At 42.8% G+C, this 21,793-nt stretch overlaps 2 protein-coding genes across 5 annotated transcripts in view; both read right to left on the bottom strand.

The window, feature by feature from the left end:
* Positions 1-871, bottom strand: part of LOC111145722 (tropomodulin 1) — an 83,466-nt gene extending 82,595 nt beyond the window's left edge. Inside the window, exon 1 of the mRNA XM_022500877.1 lies at positions 815-871. The gene's annotated coding sequence lies outside the window, so the exon portion shown is untranslated. The remainder of the gene's footprint in view (positions 1-814) is intronic.
* Positions 872-5,375: 4,504 nt separating this feature from the next.
* Positions 5,376-21,793, bottom strand: part of LOC111146043 (tudor domain containing 7) — an 82,761-nt gene continuing 66,343 nt past the window's right edge. For all 4 annotated transcript variants that reach the window (XM_022501417.1, XM_022501415.1, XM_022501416.1 and 1 more), the window contains 5 exons: positions 17,695-17,829; positions 15,091-15,201; positions 12,823-13,325; positions 8,618-8,778; positions 5,376-5,838 (listed from right to left, as the gene is read on the bottom strand). In XM_022501417.1, the coding sequence (XP_022357125.1) occupies positions 5,618-5,838; positions 8,618-8,778; positions 12,823-13,325; positions 15,091-15,201; positions 17,695-17,829 (1,131 nt within the window). In that variant the 3' untranslated portion in view covers positions 5,376-5,617. The remainder of the gene's footprint in view (positions 5,839-8,617; positions 8,779-12,822; positions 13,326-15,090; positions 15,202-17,694; positions 17,830-21,793) is intronic.

Genomic DNA, 21,793 nt, shown 5'->3' with positions numbered 1-21,793 from the left:
GGTGTGGGGCAGCGCTGGTGGTCAAGAGCGCACCCTGCTGCTCTCACCGCCCAGACTCCTAGCTCCATCACCCAAACCAAACCCTGCCCTTACGAACGGGGCCCAGAGAAGGGAGGGGGCTCGCCAAGACCACCCCGTGAGTTGGCGACAGCGAGGGGGTTTCTGCCTCCAGACTCCTGCCCGCTCTACCTCGGCACGAAATGCCTGCATCGTGGTGCTTTCAACCGCGTCAGCTCCCGTAGTTTGGGAAACTTTTCCTGTCACCAACTGGCGCAGGTTCCTCGTCCACCAAGCACGAACGCCCCACTCCCACCCCCAAACTCTCGGCAGCGGGGAAGGGCCACGCCTCGTGCCGGGCTCCGTCGGGCAGCACCTGTGCCCAGCAGAGCGCCCGCCGGCTCAGAGCCCCGCGGCGCGGGTGGCGAGTGGCGAGCGGCGGAGGTGGCCGCTCCGCCCGGACCTCCGCCCGGACCTCCGCCCGGACCTCCGCCCGGACCCCCGCCGGGCGCCGCTCTCCGAGAGCGCACGGGTCCTTCCGCCGCTTACAGACGCGGCGCGGGGGGCCGGAGACAAGAGCGCCGCGGCTGGGGCCCCGGGAGCCTAGGAGCGCCGACGCAGCGCGGGGCTCCGGACCCCGAGACCAGCCCCCGAGGCAACCCGAGGCGGCGGCTATTTATAGAGGGAGCCACGCTCAGTCCCTCTTGGCGGCGGCGGCGACAGCTGAATATTTTGCCCAGATATGGCTGGGGCCCCGGCGCGGGGGCAGGGAGCCCCGCGAGCGTGAGGGGTACCCCGGGCCGGGTGGGGGACTTACCGGTCCGTAGAGCCGCGGGGACGGGCGCGGGCGGCGACGGGGCGAGCGCGAGAGGCAGGCGGACGGGCGCTGGCGGCGGCCGGCGGGCGGGCGATGCAGCGCCGGGCTGGACGAGCTCCCGGGCGGCCGCGGGCGGGCGCTGTGGGCTCCGGGGGTGGGAGCCAGGGGCGGGCCCGGCTCCGCGCTGTCACCGCGCCCCGCCCCGCCCCGCCCTCCCGCCGCCCTCTCCCTCGGTACCTCTCCCTCCACTCGGGGGCGCCGGGGCGCCGCGCACCGTCCCCGACCGGAGAGCAACGTCCGCTGGGGGCAGCGCTGGGCAGGGGCCGGGGCGCCCCGAGGCTTGGTTCCGCGGACAGACGGCTGTGGATATCCCCGAGTCTCGGTCTCGGTTTCACCACTTGTACCGGGAGGAGTTTAAGCGGCGGTAGAGGTGTCTGGGAAAAGGGCGGATTTGCATTCCTCCGGCGTCTGGGAAGTAAGAATCGGGCGGTCTTTGGATGGAGCAAAGCCAGCCAAGCAGCTGCTGCATCTTTACTCTTAACTACAGCAACCACCTGTCCCATCTTACCGGCCGCCCAGCTAGGTGTGGTAGGAGCCGAAGCTTCAATAACGATCATTTTGTGAGCCCATAGTGCCAAAAGAGTCGAATGCATTCTCTCTATTCTTAGCAGGAATGGAGTGTCCAAAATACCGACTTAAGATACAAAACCAGAAAAAAAAAAAAAAAAAAAAAAAACCCCCTTTTTTAAAAGGCGAAGAGAAATGTTTTCCAGAACAGCCCACTTAAAACCAAACAAAAGCTTTGTTTAAATTTTTTAAATGGCCCATAAGGGGCGCCTGGGTGGCTCGATCGGTTAAGCAGTTAACTTCGGCTCATGTCATGATCCCCGGGCTCTGCCCCCATCCAGTTCCTCACTCTGCGGGGAGCCTGCTTTTCTCTGTCTCTCTGCCTGCCTTTTGCTCCCCCTGCTTGTGCTCTCTCACTCTCACTCTCTCTCTGTCAAATAAATAAAATCTTTAAAAATAAAATAAAAATAAAATGGCTCATAAAAAGGATTTCATGTTGACCAGAGGGTATGGTTTCTAATTATTATGGGAAAGTTTCTTGTGGAGTAGACCCTAATAATGTTACTCTTTCTAATCCTGGTGTATAGGGGCCCCTGGGTGCCTCAGCCAGTTAAGCCTCTGCCTTGGGCTCAGGTCATGATCTCTGGGTCCTCGGATGGAGCCCTGCTCATGCTGTCTCTCAAATTAATAAATTTTTAAAAATCCTGGTGTATGGATTACTAATGAAAAATGTTCATTTTTGTTTTTGTAAGTCTTGTTTTCCACAAAAATGTATTCCTACATTAGAAAACCCTCACAGCTGTAAGAGAAGGCTCTTTTTAAGGGGCTGTGTGCCATGCATTTTTAAATAAAGCAATGATTTATTTCAGATTATTTTAAAACCCTTTTTGCTGTGGAATCAAACATTTAAGAGAAGTTATCACATGAACACCTGTTGCAACCACCAGTCAAGAAACAACATGGCCGGCAGCCCAGAAACCAACCTGTGTGGTTCTGAGTCACAACTCCCTCCTAAGATGATTGGTTCCTTGACTACTATCATAATCATTTCCTTGACTGCTTTTCCTCCATGGTTTGTCTCCATTTGCCTGCATGGCTTCATGTGGCTGTAGTTTGTTTACTTTCATGGCTGTAGAGGTTTCCACTGCATGAATATACCACAGTTTTTAAAAAATGTACTTTACTTGGGTGCCTGGGTGGCTCAGTGGGTTAAAGCCTCTGCCTTCGGCTCGGGTCATGATCCCAGGGTCCTGGGATCAAGCCCCACATCGGGCTCTCTGCTCCGCGGAGGCCCTGCTTCTTCCTCTCTCTCTGCCTGACTCCCTGCCTACTTGTGATCTCTGTCAAATGAATAAATAAAATCTTTGAAAAAAATGTACTTTACTGTTAATGGACATCTGTTTCTAGGTTTTAGCTACAGGCAATAGAGCTGCTGTGAACATTCCTTACTGGTATCCTCCAGCACAGGTGCTTGAGTTCTTCAATAATTGGAATGAACAGAAGTTGAAACATTGTCACGGTTCCCAGAGTGTCAGAGGTATCTCACTGAAACTTGAATTTCCATTTCCCATGTCCTAATGAGTTGAGTGCCTTTTCATGTTTATTGGCCAGTTGGACTTCCTCTTTGTGAAATGTTTGTTCAAATTTGTTGCCATTTAGTGCTCCCTTTGGAGCACATATACTAAAATTGGAACAAATTTGTTGCCATTTTGTTTCTGGATTGTCTTTTGGTCATTGAGTATATTTTAGATACATTCCTCCACTGTGTAGTTGCTTATACACCACCACAATAATACCTTTGGACAAACAGGTCTTCTTCATTTTAACATAGTCTAACATATCAATATTTGCCTTTACTGTTAGCCCTTTGTCCTATATAGGACATCTTTCCTACTCCTGGATTATCAAGGTGCTGTCCTGTGTTATCGTCCCTCCTTAGACTCTCATGTTCAGGCTTTGAATCTACCTGGAATCAACTTGGAATATGGTATGAGGCCAAGTTTCATTGTCAAATTGTCCTAGCACATTAATTTTTCATTTACATCAACAGCACAACTGCTTTATTTTAAAAAGTAATGGGGGTCGTCTGGGTGGCTCAGTGGGTTAAAGCCTCTGCCTTCGGCTTAGGTCATAATCTCAGGGTCCTGGGATCGAGCCCCGCATCGGGCTCTCTCCTCGGCGGGGAGCCTGCTTCCTCCTCTCTCTCTCTGCCTGCCTGTCTGCCTACTTGTAATCTCTGTCAAATAAATAAATAAAATCTTTAAAAAGTAATGGAAGCATTTCTAAAGTCAGTGAAATAGAAACCATCTCTTCTTTATCTGTAGGCAATTTGAGGATTTTTGTTGTTTTTTTTGTTGTTGTTGTTAAGGAAAGAAACCATAATAAAATACATTCACACTACTTTATTTTACTTAAACATTTGTATGTCAAGATATTTTGATTTTATCTTAATGATTATTTAAATCACTGGTGTAAGCAGTCCTGAATTTTGAATCACTTTAATTATAAATATTAAATATAAATTTTAAGACATTAGATGATTTCAACATGTTTTACACAAAAAACATCAAATATATGGTCTTTTTCTTTTTGCTCTCACTTTTCCTAGATTTTCTCAAACAAAAATAAGCAAATGACTTTTAAAATTTTTTTCTCCAGCCTGGTCTTCTCCCCTGAGGAGACTCCACAATTTTAATAGTTTATGCATATCCTCACAGAGACCTACTGATTTAAACTCAGGATGTTTAAAAATCAAAATTTTCAGTTTCCCAAAGGGAGTAAGGGTCATCATCCTAGCCTCTCAGACTTTAAGACTTGGCTTCACTTTTTGACATTTCCTTTTTCCTGTCTTCTGGACCTAAAATGTCGGTACTAAAAATTCCAATTAAAAACTTCAAAAGAATTTTAACTTTCTTTCTTCATTCCCATTGCTACCCTCTTAATCCAGGGCCTTGCCCCTCTCATTTTCGGACCACTGCCTAGGAAGGCCTCCAACCTATCTACCGGCCCATCCTGTCCATCAGTTAGTGAGCATATAATGGGTGCCTGATGTGTTCAAGATATCATATCATTCTGTCTGTTGTGGAAGATACAGTGTGTTCTGGACTCCACTGCACAGGCTCACAAGAGCTGCTTGGGCATGTCTTTCCCCAACTCTACGTTCAGTGATGTCACATTGTTAGCGGGAACTCAACAATGGTGGGAGTATTTACATGGGAATCATCAGTTACTGGGAATCAAGGCTTACTCTCTGCCCACGCCCACCAGAACCAACTGTCAAACATTTACCAGTACGACACTGGAGAGATGACTAAGACCCCTCCCTCCTTCGAGCAGCTCACAGTCTGGCTGGGGTGATGGGTGCACAGACAACTAGCTGTAGACTATAAGCCCAATGAGGTCTGGGCACCAAGAGGGGCATACTGAAAACGTAATAGAGTAGGAAGGGCACCAAGGAAGGCTTCATGGTCAGCCTGGGACATCAGGGAGGATACTGGCCAATAAAACTAGTGGGGGTGGGTGGGGAGGGTAGCGGGGGAGAAGGAGCAGCAGGCTGAAGAAGCAGAATAAGCATGGTTTGGAGGGGAGCAAGGCTTGCTGCTGGGTGCACATGCCTGGGGTTCAGGAGCCAGATAAAGGGCCAGTGTGGCTGGTTAGGGACCAGTGGGCAATGAGGTTGAGTAGGGAGACTGGAAGGCATGGACTCTCTGGGCAGTGAGGTGCCACTCAAGATTTGGGGTGAGGGGCAGGCTTTGAGGTTCACCTGGGCTGCTTCCCTATAGTACCACCAGCAATGCTAATGTGCTAAACATTCAAGATAGTCCTCACACGGATTGGCGGTCACTTGCTTTGGGACGTACCATTACACCAGGGTTAAATCATGAATTTCTCACAGTCTAACTGTAAAGGAACCCATCATCACCCAGAAGACATGAATAGAAAGGGAAACCCTTCATCTTAAGATCATAAAGCCTAGAAATGATGAGGCAGTCAGTTTTTATATTGATAAACATTTTATTCTAATATTATAGTAATAATTCAAGTGCAAGTTTCTTTGAAAAGTCAACTCTGTTAAAACAAAACTTGTTAAATATCTTTCATCAAACAGAAGCGTATTCTTTTCAATCCCCACAGCAGTCAGAGCTCTGTAGCAGAGACGTTTCTTTTTTAAAAGCCTACTACATTTTGTTATTGCTAAAAAATCTGAATTAGTTGTCAACGTCTCAGAAGCAGTGATTAATTAACTTTTGAAAGCTCTACCAGATACTCTGACATAAAATCATGAATCCAGATATCTGTGTCTGGCAACGATGTGTCCACTAAATAGACCACTACTTTCCGGTCCCAAGGGTTAGCATTTTCTATAACTGTCTGCACCAGTGCCACCAGAGGTTTCTTCTCCACATGATTTCGAAATACCATCGAAGCCTCCTCAGACCACTGGTTGCACTTCACCCCTAGGAGAAAGACAGGGAGTACAAGGATCAGTGAGGGGTCGGAGGAGCCTTTCTTTTATCCATAATAATGGAAAACTATTCAGTCAATTCTAAGGTAGCTGGAACATCCCAGGTTAGACATGCCTAATTAAAAAAAAAAAAAACCCAGTTGCTCAACAATCTTAGAACAGTCCATTTATAATAGTTTCCCTATTCTGAATGGGTTTACTTCTGTAAACCTTTACCTACAGACAAAATTTTCAGTGAGATTTATTGCTGTATTATGAAATGAAGTTATAATAACTAGTGCCCATTTCCCTATATAAAGTACATGTAGATTTAAACTGATAATGGGGATAACCAAGGGGAATAAAATATCAATAATATCTATAACATTATGTGTCAGTTATACTCGACTAAAATAGAGTATCAATGATCTCAATGATATGTCTCTTATTTACAGACTTTTTTCCTGATGAACCAGATATAGAGAAGGAGGAGGATGAGGAAGAGAATTCATATACTTAGAGTTTTGTGATTTTTCAAAATTATATACAATATCATGACAAAAGCACTGGATTGAAAGTCTGGAGACCCCGTTTACCATTCTCAACTCTTCCTTCCTCTATCACATGGTATGATCTTGGGCAAATCAACTGGCCTCTCAGGCTTCAGTCTATTTATAATAAAATAAATGGATTGGACCAGATTGACTGTAAACCCCAATGTATTTCTAAATCGCTATGACTTTTAAGCTTGAGGGCTCAAGTTAGAGAATTCTAAATTAGAATTCTAAATTAGGCTTTAAAACAGAATTGAGATAATATGTATTTTTCAAAAAATATTAGTAAGCTAACATGAATTAAGTCCACATATACTAGATTACAGAAACTGTAAATGATGTCCCATAGTGATGAAGGCCTGGGAGTTTCACACATAATTTGCCAGACCTGCCATCCACGTAGTGAGTGGGCTATGTTCTCTGAGAGCAGGAGAAGTCTAGAACAGCCACCAAGCTGCTGCTTCCTGACCCAGTTAATAGCGATAGTACCAGTACGGAACCGTCCTCGTGGGGGGGAGAAGTGGATAAAATGGAGGGGCTGGCAGAGGGCTTGGCACATAGTAAGTGCAGGGGAAGGTCAGCCACAGTGCTGGCTATGGGGATGACGGTGCCATACACCTGCTCCTCACAGAGACACCCTCTCTGGACAGTCTGACTGTCGTGCTTAATGACATGTTAGCAAAACCTGAACATTCAAAACTCAAAATAAAAAAAATGTGATCATTAAATCTGAAGAAACCCTTTAGAGATCTGAATTCCAAGCAGTCCAGTGCTAGCCATGCTCACCTGCAAATGCCGTTTTTGGTTCATATCTAACTACCAAGGGCATTTCCTCTGGAATCTAGCAGGAAGGAGACACAAAGAAACCCAAAAAATCCTTCAAAATAACACTATATATATAGATATCAATAGTTCTTAATAAAAGCTGGTCAAAAATTACAAGAAAAAAATCTAGATACATAATCTCTTTCATTTCCAAGATCAAATCACTTCTGTGCTAAGTGTACGGGAGGAGCCAGGGGAAGGAATCAGGGTGGCACATGTGGTCAAACCGCCAGTTTCCCAGCACAGCAGGATGCAAGGAGCCCCAGATGGCTGGCAGTCTGCATCCTCAGCCCTCTGGCTCCATACTCTCTGCTAATGCTGACAGGCCCTGGGTGAAGCGCCACGGAACTGTGCACACTCCCCACCGGTGGAATACACACAGCCAGCTGCCAGCATCTGTACTGCTGTCAAAGAAACCTAACTGGACAGGTTTACTTAGGTACCTAAATAAGTACCCCTGTACACCCACCAGCTTACATCCTCAGATGTTTTTTATTTTTTAAAGATTTATTTGAGAGAGAGAACATATATGAGCAAGTCAGGGAGGGACAGAAGGGGAGACTCAAGCAGACTCCCTGAGGCAGGGCTTGATCTCAGGACCCATGACATCATGACCTGAGTCGATATTACTGATTGGATGCTCAACCGACTGAGCCACCCATGCGCCCCCAACAGCCTTGGATTTTAATAATAATAGTCAATAGGCCTTGTAAATGTGGTGAAATCACATACTTGCATGCTGTTAATTGCAACGCAACTGGAAACTCACCTGGCCATAAAGAGGGTCATATTCTATGGCCTAGGAATGTTTTCTAATTGTAGAAACCTATTATGTATTTGTATTATAATTCATACACTGTCACGACATATTAATTGAGCAGTGTGCTCCTCCTATTGGTTACTGAGGTTGTTTCACTGTTTTTGTGTTTGTTTTGGTTAGTACACACAGCTACAGATGTCTTCATAATATTACACTAAGTATAAATGACCTAAAGACTTAACAAAAGGAAAATATTAATTAGACAGAATCTTTTGTAGCTATTAAACATCACTATCAAGACTGTCAAACAAACACACAAAAAGTAGTTAGGACCAAAAAAAAAAAATGCTGAAAAAGAAGAAAGCGGCATGCAAGACCGTCCCCATGCTAAGATGACAGCTTTAGGAATACACCCCTATGCCAGACCACAGACAGAAAGGAACATGGGAAAATAGAAGCAGCAGATATAGTAGGAGGGCATGACGGGTGAGAGATGATTAAAAGTTGCTCCCAATAGGACCAGGAAGTTGTTTGCCAAAGGAAAAAAGAAAAGTTACCTCAATAGGGCCAGTGACTGTGTGCTCCCCGAGTGCCCAGGACAAAATGACACCATACATCATGTGTGGTACAAGTTCAAATTCCGCAGAAATTACCTGCAAGTTGAGCTGTGACAGCTTGAAAGGGCAGCTTCCGGAACATGTCCACCAGGGGCTGCACCTTCCTTATGTTGACGAGTTCGTGTTTGCCATAGTCCAGCTCATACACGGACACCAACCCGTTGGTCAGGATTCCTTTTAAAAGCACCCGGTGCCACCTAGATGTGCATTGGATTAAAAAGGAAAGAAAAATACGCAAAGTCGACATCTGCTTTATGGGTACCAATGTATGATAAAAAGAAATAGGAATGTAAATGACGTTTATTGAAATATGGAACTGTACTGTCACTGAAGTTTGAAAAGAGACTGCTTCTTCTTACCCTAAAGGTTACCATTCTCTGCTTTGCCACCAGCTCATTTGATGGAGTCTGTTCACTCAACCCCTGTTTACAGGCCTCATGGGGCTAGTGCAGGAGACCAAACACAGAAACCAGTGTCCACCACTAAACAGACTCAAACAGATGGAGGCTGACTGGGACGAGGCAAGGAGAGCCCTTCACTCTGACGGGGGCACAGAGGCAGCCACAGATCTGAGATAAGAGATGTGTGTGGAAGATGGGCAGAGGGAGGCAAGCAGACCCAGGCCAGGCTGAAGACACTCATGAGAAGAAAAGGCACAGAAGATTCTACAGGGCATGGCAGCTGGGATTGGGGCAAACATCACAGCAGAGCAAGGAGGAATGTGTGAAGGAAGACGAAATCAGACCCAGGGGAGAGTGTGGGAAGAGATTACAAAACATTCTGAATGCAAAGGTGACAATTTTAGTTATGCCACGTGAGGACACTGGGAAACAAAATAAAACAAAACAAGAAGTCCAACCCACTGCCTGGAATAAAGAACCTGGAAAGGATAGGAGAGTATGAGGGAAGAAGAACACGCTTTCAGATCTGGAGTTCGAGGTGCCAGAAAGAAATTCATATGAATGCAATTTTTCTCCTCTGGGCCTACACTCATCATCATTACAATTAGAAAAGCTTAGACTTCGAAGTTAAAATACGAAAGGCCTGCAATCTTGATTACATGATTGAGGAGTATTACTACGCTAAGGAAAGGAGGATGGGTTGTAACATTTAAAGGTAAGTGTCCAAAGGTAACGTCCACGCTCCCGCATGGCGTGAATCAGGGCCCACTTTGGATGGCAGGCCCAGCCACCCTCTGAAACAGGTTCGTTAGCTATAAGCCCCGAGCCCAGTGCAACAGCTGGGCTGGGGCTGGCCAGACTGGACCGATTCTCAGCACCCTGGTGGAGAACGGGTCCAGGAAACCCCCAGAGCTGCTTTAGGGTGAACTCTCGTAAGAAAGCTACAACAAGGCCAATTTGGGGAACTAGTGATTGGGGGCTTTGGGTGGAAACTCCAGAAACCTTCAGATAAGCCCACAGTGCAAGCAATAATCCATGAGTCACAGAGACAACAGGGACACAAAAAGGTATCATTATAAGTATATGAATTTGGGGACCAACAGACTTGGGCTGGAGTACCCTTGAGGCCATGTTCCAGTGATGTCATCTTGGGCTTTTATTTAACCTCTCTGAGCCTCAGTTATCTCATGCGCAGTATTTAACTCAGCAGAAACCATATATATAAAGTTCCTAGCACATGACTAGGCACATCACAGGTGCTTGGCAAATGGTAGCCATCATCATCATTATTATGATTATTACTAAAATGAAGATAAGCTGTGCAAATACAAGCACATCAGACCAAATTACAGAGGAATTTTCATCTGTGAACGTGCCAGTTTGGTGCAGGTTGTTAAATTTGTATAAGTGCAAAAGGAGATAAAAATATTTGGTCTCCACCTCTAGCATTATCTTTAAATTGTACAGGGCAAATGCTGTGGTCTGTACCTTTCGTACAGAGGTACTAGGAGGTACAAAGCAGTAAGGGGAGAGCTAGCAGAGGACATATGTGTCCTGCTTCTCTGTAGCTTTTAATTTTCAACACTAATAGCTTAGCTAAAGTCTTCTGTTTGGACTAGATTACCAATTTCAGTGCAAGGCCACTTGTGAGTCATCTGGAGAGTTTGTTAAAAACACTGATTCTGGGGTTCCGCCTCCCAGAGATTCTGATTTAGGATGTCTGGGGTGAGGAAGGAGAATTTAGGCTACTCCTAGCCAAGATGGATTTGGAAACCACTGCCATCAACAGTGTATGTGACATTCCTAAACCTTAGGTTACCACAGTTGGGAACAGGGCTTGGTAAATAGTCCTGGAGTATAGGCAAGATAGAAACTCAACACTTTACGCTGACTGAGTTAATGAAGTTTAAGAAAATACTGGATAATCTGTTCTCATATGTAAGACATCCTTGATGATCTAGAGACGGATGAGCTGGTTAAAGTCCCAGAGCTGGGACAGGACTGTTGGACTCCCATGGGGAGGAGGCTGAGTCTGAAGCACCACACTATGGGGTCTCCGGTCTAGGGGTTCTCCTGCCCCACACAACCCTTGCCCCAAGTAGGACCTCCCCACTGCTAACTAATTACCATTGCTCTGGCCCTCAGATAACAGTTAACATTAGTTTCCTTTAAACTGTGATTAAATTATTCTGTGATGAGTTCTGATGTAGGCAAATTTGCACCAGTGATGCTCCTGGGTGGAATTAAACCCACACACGCTTACAGTTGCAAAGAACGTGACATAGTAAAAATGTGTTTTTTGAAGAGGAAAAGCTTGTGACATAGAAGCTGAATGGTTTTTAAAATGAGGACTATGATACTTTTCACTCTTAAGAGTTAAAAATTAGGGTTTTTTCCCTCATGAAAATAACAAAATTTTACAAATGCCTATGCTTGATATCTTAGGAACAAACAAAAGCATTCTAAAAAAAATAATAAAATAAAAGAAGTAGTGTGACCTTTCTAGCTGAGTTCTGGGGTGTGTGTGTGTGTGGTGGGGGAACAGTTCTTTGTGTGTGGTGTCTTCACATAAGCTTGGTCAGTTTCCCTGAGAAAGCTGGTAAAGGAGACAGGACACGGGTCGGTTGTTCCTTTTTCCAGGGCTTCTATGACCTTGTAGCCCACACAGTGTGGTGCTTGGGCTTCCCTGGGTTGGAACCAGCACATACCCGCTTCAGGAAAGGAGGATGTGGAGCCGAATGTGAACTGTGAGAAACGGACTACAGTGCTACATAAATGAGGGACTGTGATTCTCACTGTCTGAAGGCTGAAAGCCAGAGCAGTGAACTACGCACTATTTTGCCTCATAAAAGGTGGAGGAAACTCTCTGGGAGCAGCGGGCAACATATATCAAGAATCTTGTAGTCTTTGAACAAGTCATTTCTCTTCTGGGAAATCTATCTCAGAAATAAATAATCTGAGACGTGGACAAAGATTCATGCTCATTGTTAGTTACAATAGTGAAACATCTGGGAGGGGGAAAACCTACATAAGAGAACGGTAACTAAATTATGATTTCTCTATACGGTGGACTATGACTCAGCCATTAAACATGTTTATGAAGAAATCTTATCACATGGAAAAATGTTCCCAGGATTTTGTGAAGTGATAAATGGAGGTGTGGAATTTTATATAATAATACTATACCAATTGTATGAATGGGTATAGAAAAGAACTAGAAGAAATACGTAAGCAGTTGAACAAAGTTGAACAAAAGTTATGTCTGATTTTCTTACACTTTTTTGCATTTTCTAAATTTTCTACAATAAGCATTTAGTTTTTAAAATTTAAAAAAAGTCATTCACTTAAAAAAGTTATTTTCTGAATAAACCATATTTTATCTAATAGAAAAGGAGAAAAAACATTTAAACCCGCATTTTAGACATAATTAGGTTTTAACAGGAATTTAACATACGGTCATTAGATTTTTAGATAAATGACATCATTTCAACTATTAAAAATGGCATAATGGGGTGCCTGGGTGGCTCAGTGGGTTAAAGCCTCTGCCTTCAGCTCGGGTCATGATCCCGGGGTCCTGGGATCGAGCCCCGCGTTGGACTCTCTGCTCAGCGGGGAGCCTGCTTCCTCCTCTCTCTCTGCCTGCCTCTCTGCCTACTTGTGATCTCTGTCTGTCAAATAAATAAATAAAATCTTTAAAAAAATGGCATAATGCATTAGTCTCATTTCACATTCAAAATTCCCATCTGTGCAGTTCAAACTCCTCCTGCAGGGATTAAGGACTCTTGGTATCACTCTACACATTTTTCTTAGTAGAATAAAATGCTTTGTCCAAGGACCTACTTATTTTCCACTTTTGCAGCGTACACTTGGTCTTTCTCCACGGCTATGTGGCGCTCCTCAGACACGCTGTAGTACAGAATCATCTCTTCCATCAGAACTTCCAGCTTGTGTATCTCCTGCCAGGGCTGGATGACAAAATAGCCCGGGTGACAGGCCACAGGCACGTACACATCCATGTGCTCCCCTGGCTTCGACAGGTGGACAGGAGGTGGCAATTCCTCCGTAGAGAAGGAGCTGCTGTGGTCTACCACGGACTTCTTGATGGCATCTGTGAGGCTCTTTCTGAAATTCTCTCCAGTGTTGCCCAGAATGGGGGTACCACCACTTTTGCTGTTGGGAGAGCTAGCTCCACTGGATATGGCACTCAAAAACACATCCTTCTGATGCTTCCACAAGTCTGCGTTTGTGATCTGACGATTGATGCTGCGGTGAGGATCGGGGAAGTTCTTGGGGGTAAATAAATAAATATGTGCGATGCCTCTGGTTTCGTCCACTTTTGTGACCTTTGGAAAACACAGAAGACATTTCTACAAATCTACTGAATTCCAAGAGGCAGTTATAATATTAGACTTGAGTATTAAAACACAGTATTTTGCAAGAAGCCCCAGCTTGCTAAAATTCATTTTATTGAAGGTAAGAGAAATGATCTATGATGGCTGTAGTAGTGGACAGGTGCTTAGTCTAGACAGGCGAAGAGTCTAGATGCTGGCAGCTGGCTTACAGAAATGAAAACTTCATTAACCTCTAAAAACTGAGGATCCCTTGTAACCCACCAGAGGTCATTATCACTGAGATGGAGTCTACATATCATGATAAAAAGCTTTTTTAATTAATGACATTTAAAAACACTCAAAGTAAAAATAACAGTGTGATGAACCCTCATGTGCTCATGTCCCAACTTTAACAATAAAAACTCGTCACAAGAATGACAAGATGTTCCATGTGCATTCCACCCAGGCTGTTGTACCCTTAGACTGGGAAGCAAGGGATGAAGCTTTGACATTCACTGTACTGTTGGGGACCTCTGGTCCAAATGCCTTGTTTGGTCCTAATATCTGCCCCCAGTTACATGGGAGGAAGGGAACCTAGGGAGAAAAAGAGGAAACAAACTATACAGTTTTGCCCAGGAGACCTTTGTCTCATCGACTGACAGCTGGGCTTATACAGCTGTATGTCCCATGGTCTGAGTGCCCGGCTCCTCTGGTTTACCCTGGAAATGACAAAAATAAGATGCTTCCAGCCACACTGATCTCTTACCAAATAGGGCTGGGACTGAAAGGCAGGAACAGAGGCTTGAGACAGGGAGATAAGGCAATCCATCTATAGTAATTTACTTAAAAATATTTCTCCTAGCAAAATGAATCTATTTAAATTAATTAGCACTTCAAAGTACTACGAATGAATGCCTGCTAATTTATTTTGATACTTATGATACAGAAGTGCCATTTCAAAAATCAACCATTAAAAAACATTTTTATTGAGTACCCAACACTCTGGCTTTAAGATCTTAAACCACAGATGAGAAAACAATATTCCTTATCATGTGGCAATTGAAAGATATAAAATGGTAATTAAGTGTATTATTGTATAAACATAAGAAAATCCATGTGAGCTAGAATAATTTAGAGATTTTCATGAAGATATTTCTCAAGGACAATTCACGGTTAAATGCTTATATAAAATAACATTGCTTTCATTAGTTAAAACAGAGAAATACCTTACATTTCTATTCTTGGAAATGAAAGCAATGTTTTTGATACAGAGGTGCAAAAATACAGAGAAAGAAATAGGAGCTCGTGAAATAAAGCAGTTTAAGAAAACTTTAAAAGGCAGAAGCAGGATTATAAGCAAATAAACCAAATGATTTGCTTATAAGCCATTTTACTCTAGGGGAAAAAAAAGAAGACGTAGAAGACTATTTAAATGATCTTTAGAAACATTTATCAAGAGATAGATGGTCCCTCTGTGGGGAACTTAATTCTTTGGAACTTCATTCATGGAGAAAAATAGGAGCACAGAACTATCTCTGCTACCTTTTTAATAGTGGAAAAATTATATGAAGGGTTTGAAAGTAATATTGGAGAATAGGATAAATTCTTAAAAATCAAATCATGAAATATCTTATCACACATGTAACCAATCTCTTAACTATGACAGGGTATCAGATCTGAAAGCATTAGCTTATGGTAAGATAAAATTCTCTCACAGAAAGACAGATGAGCCCTTCTGGCTGACAGCTCCCTTTCCAAATGTATCAAGAGAACTAACCTTAATGCTACAGTCCGAGCAATTCAAAACAGAATCTCTCAGCCAAAGCACAGCATCTGGTGTCCACATGCCAATAGACTGTGGAAGATCTGCTAGACAGCACTTGATAGCCTAGAAAGAAAACATGATGGAAGAGCAAACACACCATCTTAAAATAGGTACTGATCAGCAACATCCATGTTATTTTCCTGTAAATCACAACAGCGATAGCCACTGATGACGATCGCACTCTTGGGGTAGAGCGTCTGCTATGTTTCTGGCTCTGCTTATTTGTCCTCTGCTGTCTTTACTCCTGTTACGAGCCACGGCTCACACCAGGTACTTCACATACTTATCCTATGATACTTCTGCATATGGGCCAATGTTGTGAACCCATTTTACAGATGGTGAAATGGAATCAAAGAGCCTAACTCGCATCGGATCACAAAGTTGTGAAGACAGGTTTGGAACTTATATTTAAGTCTTCCCTCTAAGTGCAACTGAAAAAATGAAGTGTCATTTGGATGAAATGACCCTAGTTGCAAAAATCTTTTCAGAGGCCGACATGTTTCATTCAGCAGTTCCCGAGTACCTGTCGGTGCCAGACATTTGTGGTCACCTTTGGAAGGAGTTGTAATGAGAGTTAAGGAGGGTAAGAAAGATTGAAATTCATAGATACCTAGATGCTTCATTTTCCTCAATGCCTTTGACGTCCCACCATCACAGCACAAACTTCTGTAGAATGGCTGGAGCAGGGAGTAAAAGGTGACCTTAGGGACTCACAGAAGCCTTGAATTGTTTGAGGCAATTATGTGATGGGAAGAAACCTATTTTCAGGATTCCTGGATTCCTTCTTTCCTCTCTAACTCCTGTTCTTCTTTGGGGGCTCTGGGTCTCTCACTGTGCCCCCGGATGAGGTATCTTTCTTCATGGGGAGGAGGTCACTTAGAGCGGAGAGAGCACCCTCTTCCTGCCTGCAGGGGCCAGGTGGCAATGAGGGAGCAAGACAGGCCAGATGCCGCCAGCATGCTGGTGAGCAGGGGCCCTACAAAGCACAGTGCCATTTCCCAAGCCCCCACAGAGCACTGCCCCATTGAGGAAAGTGCTCGATATAATCAGATTTTTCTAGTTTGTCAGGAAAAGCTGGAAGTCAGGATTTTTGTGTGAAATTTTCTGAGTTTTAAATCTTGTTAACCAATTCACAGTTTCAAACACTGTAACAGCCAATAGTCCAAACCCAGTATTTATGGGTCAGCTTGGGCCTACAGGCCATCCGTTTGCTATTCTGACTTAGAACTCTTGGGGAGATGTTGTCAGCCAGAGGCTTGGCCCAGCTGGCTCTTCAGATTCCCCCAACTTTGTATCTATGAGATAACAAACCTAGACAGGATTTATAGGGGGAAAAATGGAGTGGCTTTTAACACTGTAGCACAAAGAAAGTACAATTGTGTGGCCTTCTGACAATCAGAGGCAGAAGGATGGATGTCCTTTCCCCTCCAGCTGGGGAGCCTTTTCCAGGTAAGGCTGGCCCTGGGTGGATGTTCTAACAAGGGGAACCAAGTGAAAGTGGCATTTAACGATTTTCAGTATTGTGGCTGAGCAACAACAAAAGTGATTTTGAAAATTGGCTTGAACACAAGCTCAAAAGCTTTTCTGTACTAGTCATTTTAGAACAGGCAGTGGTGACAGGAGTGAGAGAAGATACAAAAGCCATGCTAATTATGGTCAAGCACTTTTTACTCACTGAATTTTGATGGTATAAAATATCTTCTGGCAAATATAAGTCAAGTGGCCTTTTGAAATGATAGGTTGTTGAATGATTTTATTTAAAAAAAAAAAAAACCTACTGTCTTCTGTACAAAATCCTCTATTTCTCCTAAAGGTAGGAAATAGTTTTTAACAATTTTAATTCAAAATAATGCAAAAATTCTAATTATCTGAATTTTTATTAATGGAGGATGATTAGGCAGAAATTAATCTTTTTACTTAAATCTATGGGGGGAAAACTCATATAAGAAAATGGTTGAATGGGGGCGCCTGGGTGGCTCAGTGGGTTAAGCCGCTGCCTTCAGCTCAGGTCATGATCCCAGGTCCTGGGTTCAAGCCCCACATCGGGCTTTCTGCTCAGCAGGGAGCCTGCTTCCTCCTCTCTCTCTGCCTGCCTCTCTGCCTACTTGTGATTTCTCTCTGTCAAATAAATAAATAAAATCTTTAAAAAAAAAAAAAGAAAATGGTTGCATGTAAACAGGTTTCTTAAGAGAATGGCCACTTAATTAAACTAAGAACTGTAGGAGTAGAATTTTCTTATAAGATCCTGAAGCTGTATAGAAGTCAGCACTGGCATCTAATTATTAAAATGGAATCTCTAACTGGACAACTTAGCCTAATGATACTAGACAATTGAAAAAAACATTTATCAAACAATATTCTGCAAGTTTGACTGCTCTTCTTGTCTAAGACAGTCAAATTTTATGTCTGAAAACCAGTGAACAACCATTTCTATTGTTCTTATAAAATTGGGCTTCACTCATTATCAAGATCAAAACTGAGGGGGTACCTCACAACATGATTACAAATATAGCCAGATCTCTTTCAGCAAATCCCCCAGCTTGTAACATACAATACCTGAGGTGGTATCACAATGATTTCTTGTAGAAATCGGGGGGGAATTTCCCTGAGTTCGGACACTTTCACAGATGTCACAGTGCCAGAGTCCAGGAACTGAACATCAAGGGCCCGGCTGCTGTGAACGTTTGTGATCTGCAATGAGACAAATGTTGGTTAATTTATAAGCATACTCAAAAGGTCAAGACATGTCTATGCCATTACATTTGTATAACTCTAAAATGCACATAAGAAGGAACAAAGAAAGTATTAATTTTCTTATTTTTTCATTTTAAATTTAAATTCAACTAGGTAACATATAATGTATTATGGGTTTCAGAGGTAGAGGTCAGTGATCCATCAGTCTTATAATATCCAGTGTTCATTACATCACATGCTCTCCTTAATGGCTATTACCCAGAGATAGAGGATCAAGATGGTGTAGGAGTAGGAGACCTAAATTTCATCTGGTCCCAGGAATTCAGCTAGATACTTATCAAATCATTCTGAACACCTACAAACTCAACAGGAGATTGAAGAGAAGAATAGCAGCAATCGTGTGAACAGAAAAGCGACCACTTTCTAGAAGGTAGGACATGCAGAGAAATTAATCCAAGATGATATATGGGAAGATAGACCACAGGGGGAGGGGCCAGCTGCCAGCAAGTGAGAGTGCAGCAGAGCACAAAATCAAAACTTTTAGAAGTCTGCTCCATGGAGGGACATTGCTCCAGTGGCTAAGTAGGGGGTGGGATCTTCACTGGGTCTGTGTGGTCTCAGGACCCTTGGGTGTCTCAGAAAGATCAGGATTGTCTGAGTGTGGCAGAGCTCCCAGGTATTGAAGCGGGGAAGCCGGCTACAGAGACAGAGCTAAGGAGTGAGCTCTCAGCTTGAAGTTGCCATAAACCGTGATCAGAGGCACAGTTGGGCCACTACTTTTCGAACAGGGACCCCACATGTGGCAGATCCAGGGAGAGCCCCCGCACTTCCTCCCCTGGGAGCAGTAGGACAGGAGCATGCTGCAGGAATCTGCTGGGTTTGGAGACTCCAAATGGGGGATGAGTCAGAGATAGAAATGCTTGGTCACAGGCTGGGTGAGCACGGAGTGCAGGTGGAGACCAGGGAAACAGGCATGATTGACATCTTTCTCTTTCTCATTGAAGGGGGAACCCTGAGCTCTTGGCAACTCTGGGCCAGAGACTGGGAGGCCGCCATCTTCATTCCTGTCCTCCAAAGCTGAATGGAAAGCGTTCAGGGAACAAACCCTACCGAGAGCAAACCCAAGCAGATTACTTAGCCCAGCCCCTGGCAAGGGTGGTACAATTCCGCCTTGGGCAAAGACATTTGAGAATCACTGCAACAGGCCCCTCCCCCAGAAGATAAGCAAGAACATCCAGCCAAGACCAAGTTCACTGATCGAGAACTGTGGAACTCCAGAGCTCAAGGAAAGCAACACATAGAATTCATGGATTTTTTTTTCCCTAGGATTCTTTAGTCTTTCAAAGTTAAATGTTTTAAATTTTAGTAATTTTTTCTTATTCTATTTTCCTCTTTCCTATTTTAACCAATTTAACCATTTAATTTTATCAATAACTTTTTAAAAATTTTTCTTAATTTTCATTTTTATAGTCATATTCTATCCCTTCATTGTATTTAAACTTATTTTTTGTATACATATAAGTATTTCTTTCATTGAAATTTTTGGACACAGTTTCTTCCAACAGACCAAAATATACCCTAAATCTAGCATATGGCTTTGTTCTAGTCTCCAGCCTGATCACATTCTTTCCCTTTTTTTCCCCCCAATGATGTGCTTATCTTATCAATTCCTTTTTAAAAATCTTGTTTAATTTTCATCTTTACAGTCATATTCCATTCCTTCCTCATGTTTACCCATATATAGATAGATAGATAGATATGTATAACATATATCTATACAAATATAGATATATGTTTTTCTTTCTTTAAGATTTTGGGAGGTAGTCTCTTTTAATAGACCAAAATATACCCAAAATCAAGTGTATGGCTCTGTTCTATTGACCAGCCTAATCATTTATATATATATTTTTCCCTTTCTTCTCCCTCCAGTTTTGGGTCTCTTCTGATTTGGTCAGTGTACATTTTTCTGGGATTGTTGTTACCCTTTTAGCATTTTGTTCTCCCATTCATCTATTCTTCTCTGGACAAAATGACAAGGCAGAGAAACTCACCTCAAAACAAGAACAAGAGGCAGTACTGACTGCTAGGGATCTAATCAATACAGACATTAGTAAAATGTCAGAGCTAGAGTTCAAAATGATGATTACAAAGATGCTAGCTGGGCTTGAAAAAAGCATGGAAGATACTAGAGAATCCCTTTCTGGAGAAATAAAATCCATTTCTGGAGAAATAAAAGAACTAAAATCTAACCAAGTTGAAATCAAAAAAGCTATTAATGAGGTGCAATAAAAAATGGAGGCTCTTACTGCCAGGATAAATGAGGCAGAAAGAGAGAATTAGTGATATAGAAGCCCAAATGGTGAAGAATCAAGATGCCGAGAAAAGGAGAGATAAACAACTACTGGATCACGAGGGGAGAATTAAAGAGATAAGTGATACCATAAGACAAAACAGTATTAGAATAATTGGGATCCCAGGAGAAGAAGAAAGAGAGAGGGAGGCAGAAGGTATATTGCAAAAAATTATAGCAAAGAATTTCCCTAATTGGGCAAAGGGAACAAGCATCAAAATCCAGGAGGCACACAGAACCTCCCACAAAATTAATAAAAATAGGTCAACATCTTATTATCTAATAGTAAAACTTACAAGTCTCAGAGACAAAGAGAAAATCCTGAAAGCAGCTCAGGACAGGAGGTCTGTAACCTACAACAGTAGAAATATTAGATTGGCAGACTTATCCACAGAGACCTGGTAGGCCAGAAAGGACTGACATGACATATGCATAGCACTAAACAAGAAAAATATGTAGCCAAGAATACTATATCCAGCTAGGCTGTCATTGAAAATAGAAGGAGAAATGAAAAGCATCCAGGACAAACAAAAGCTAAAAGAATTTGCAAACACCAAACCAGCCCTACAGGAAATACTGAAAGGGGTCCTCTAAGCAAAGAGAGAGCCTAAAAGCAACAGACCAGAAAGGAACAGAGATAATATACAGTAATAGTCACCTTACAGGTAATACAATGGCACTAAATTCATATCTTTCAATAGTTACTCTGAATGTAAATGGGCTAAATGCCCCTATCAAAAGACACAGGGTATCAGAATGGATTAAAAAAAAGACCCATTGATATGATATCTACAAGAAAATCATTTTAGACCCAAAGACACCTCCAGATTTAAAGAGAGGGGGTGGAAAACAATCTGCCATGCTAATGGACATCAAAAGAAAGCTGGGGTGGCAATCCTTATATCAGATAAATTAGATTTTAAGCCAAAGACTATAATAAGAGATGAGTAAGAATACTATATCATACTTAAAGGGTCTGTCCAACAAGAAGATCTAAAAATTTTAAATATCTATGCCCCTAACATGGGAGCAGCCAATTATATAAGCCAATTAATAACAAAATCAAAGAAACATATCAACAATAATACAGTAATAGTGGGGGACTTTAACACCCCCTCACTGAAATGGACAGATCATCTAAGCAAAAATCAACAAGGAAATAAAGGCTTTAAATGACACACTGGACCAGATGCTCATCACAGATATATTCAGAACATCCCATCCCAAAGCAACAGAACACACATTCTTCTCTAGTGCATATGGAACATTCTCCAGAACAGATCACATCCTGGGTCACAAATCAGGTCTCAACCAGTACCAAAAGATTGGGATCATTTCCTGCATATTTTTAGACCACACTGCTTTGAAACTTGAACTCAATCACAAGAGGAAAGAACTCAAATACATGGAGGCTAAAGAGCATCCTACTAAAGAATGAATGGGACAACCAGGAAACTAAAGAAGAATTTTTAAAAATTCATGAAAACAAATGAAAATAAAAACACAACTATTCAAAATCTTTGGGATGCAGTAAAGGTGATCCTAAGAGGAAAGTATATAGCAATACAAGCCCTTCTCAAGAAACAAGAAAGGTCTCAAATATACAACCTA

This window comes from Enhydra lutris, unplaced genomic scaffold, assembly GCF_002288905.1.
Source record: "Enhydra lutris kenyoni isolate GAN:26980312 unplaced genomic scaffold, ASM228890v2 scaffoldscaffold13, whole genome shotgun sequence".
NCBI classification, from domain to species: domain Eukaryota; kingdom Metazoa; phylum Chordata; class Mammalia; order Carnivora; family Mustelidae; genus Enhydra; species Enhydra lutris.
Note: the sequence above shows the minus strand (reverse complement) of the source record. Positions and strands in the feature narration are given on the sequence as shown.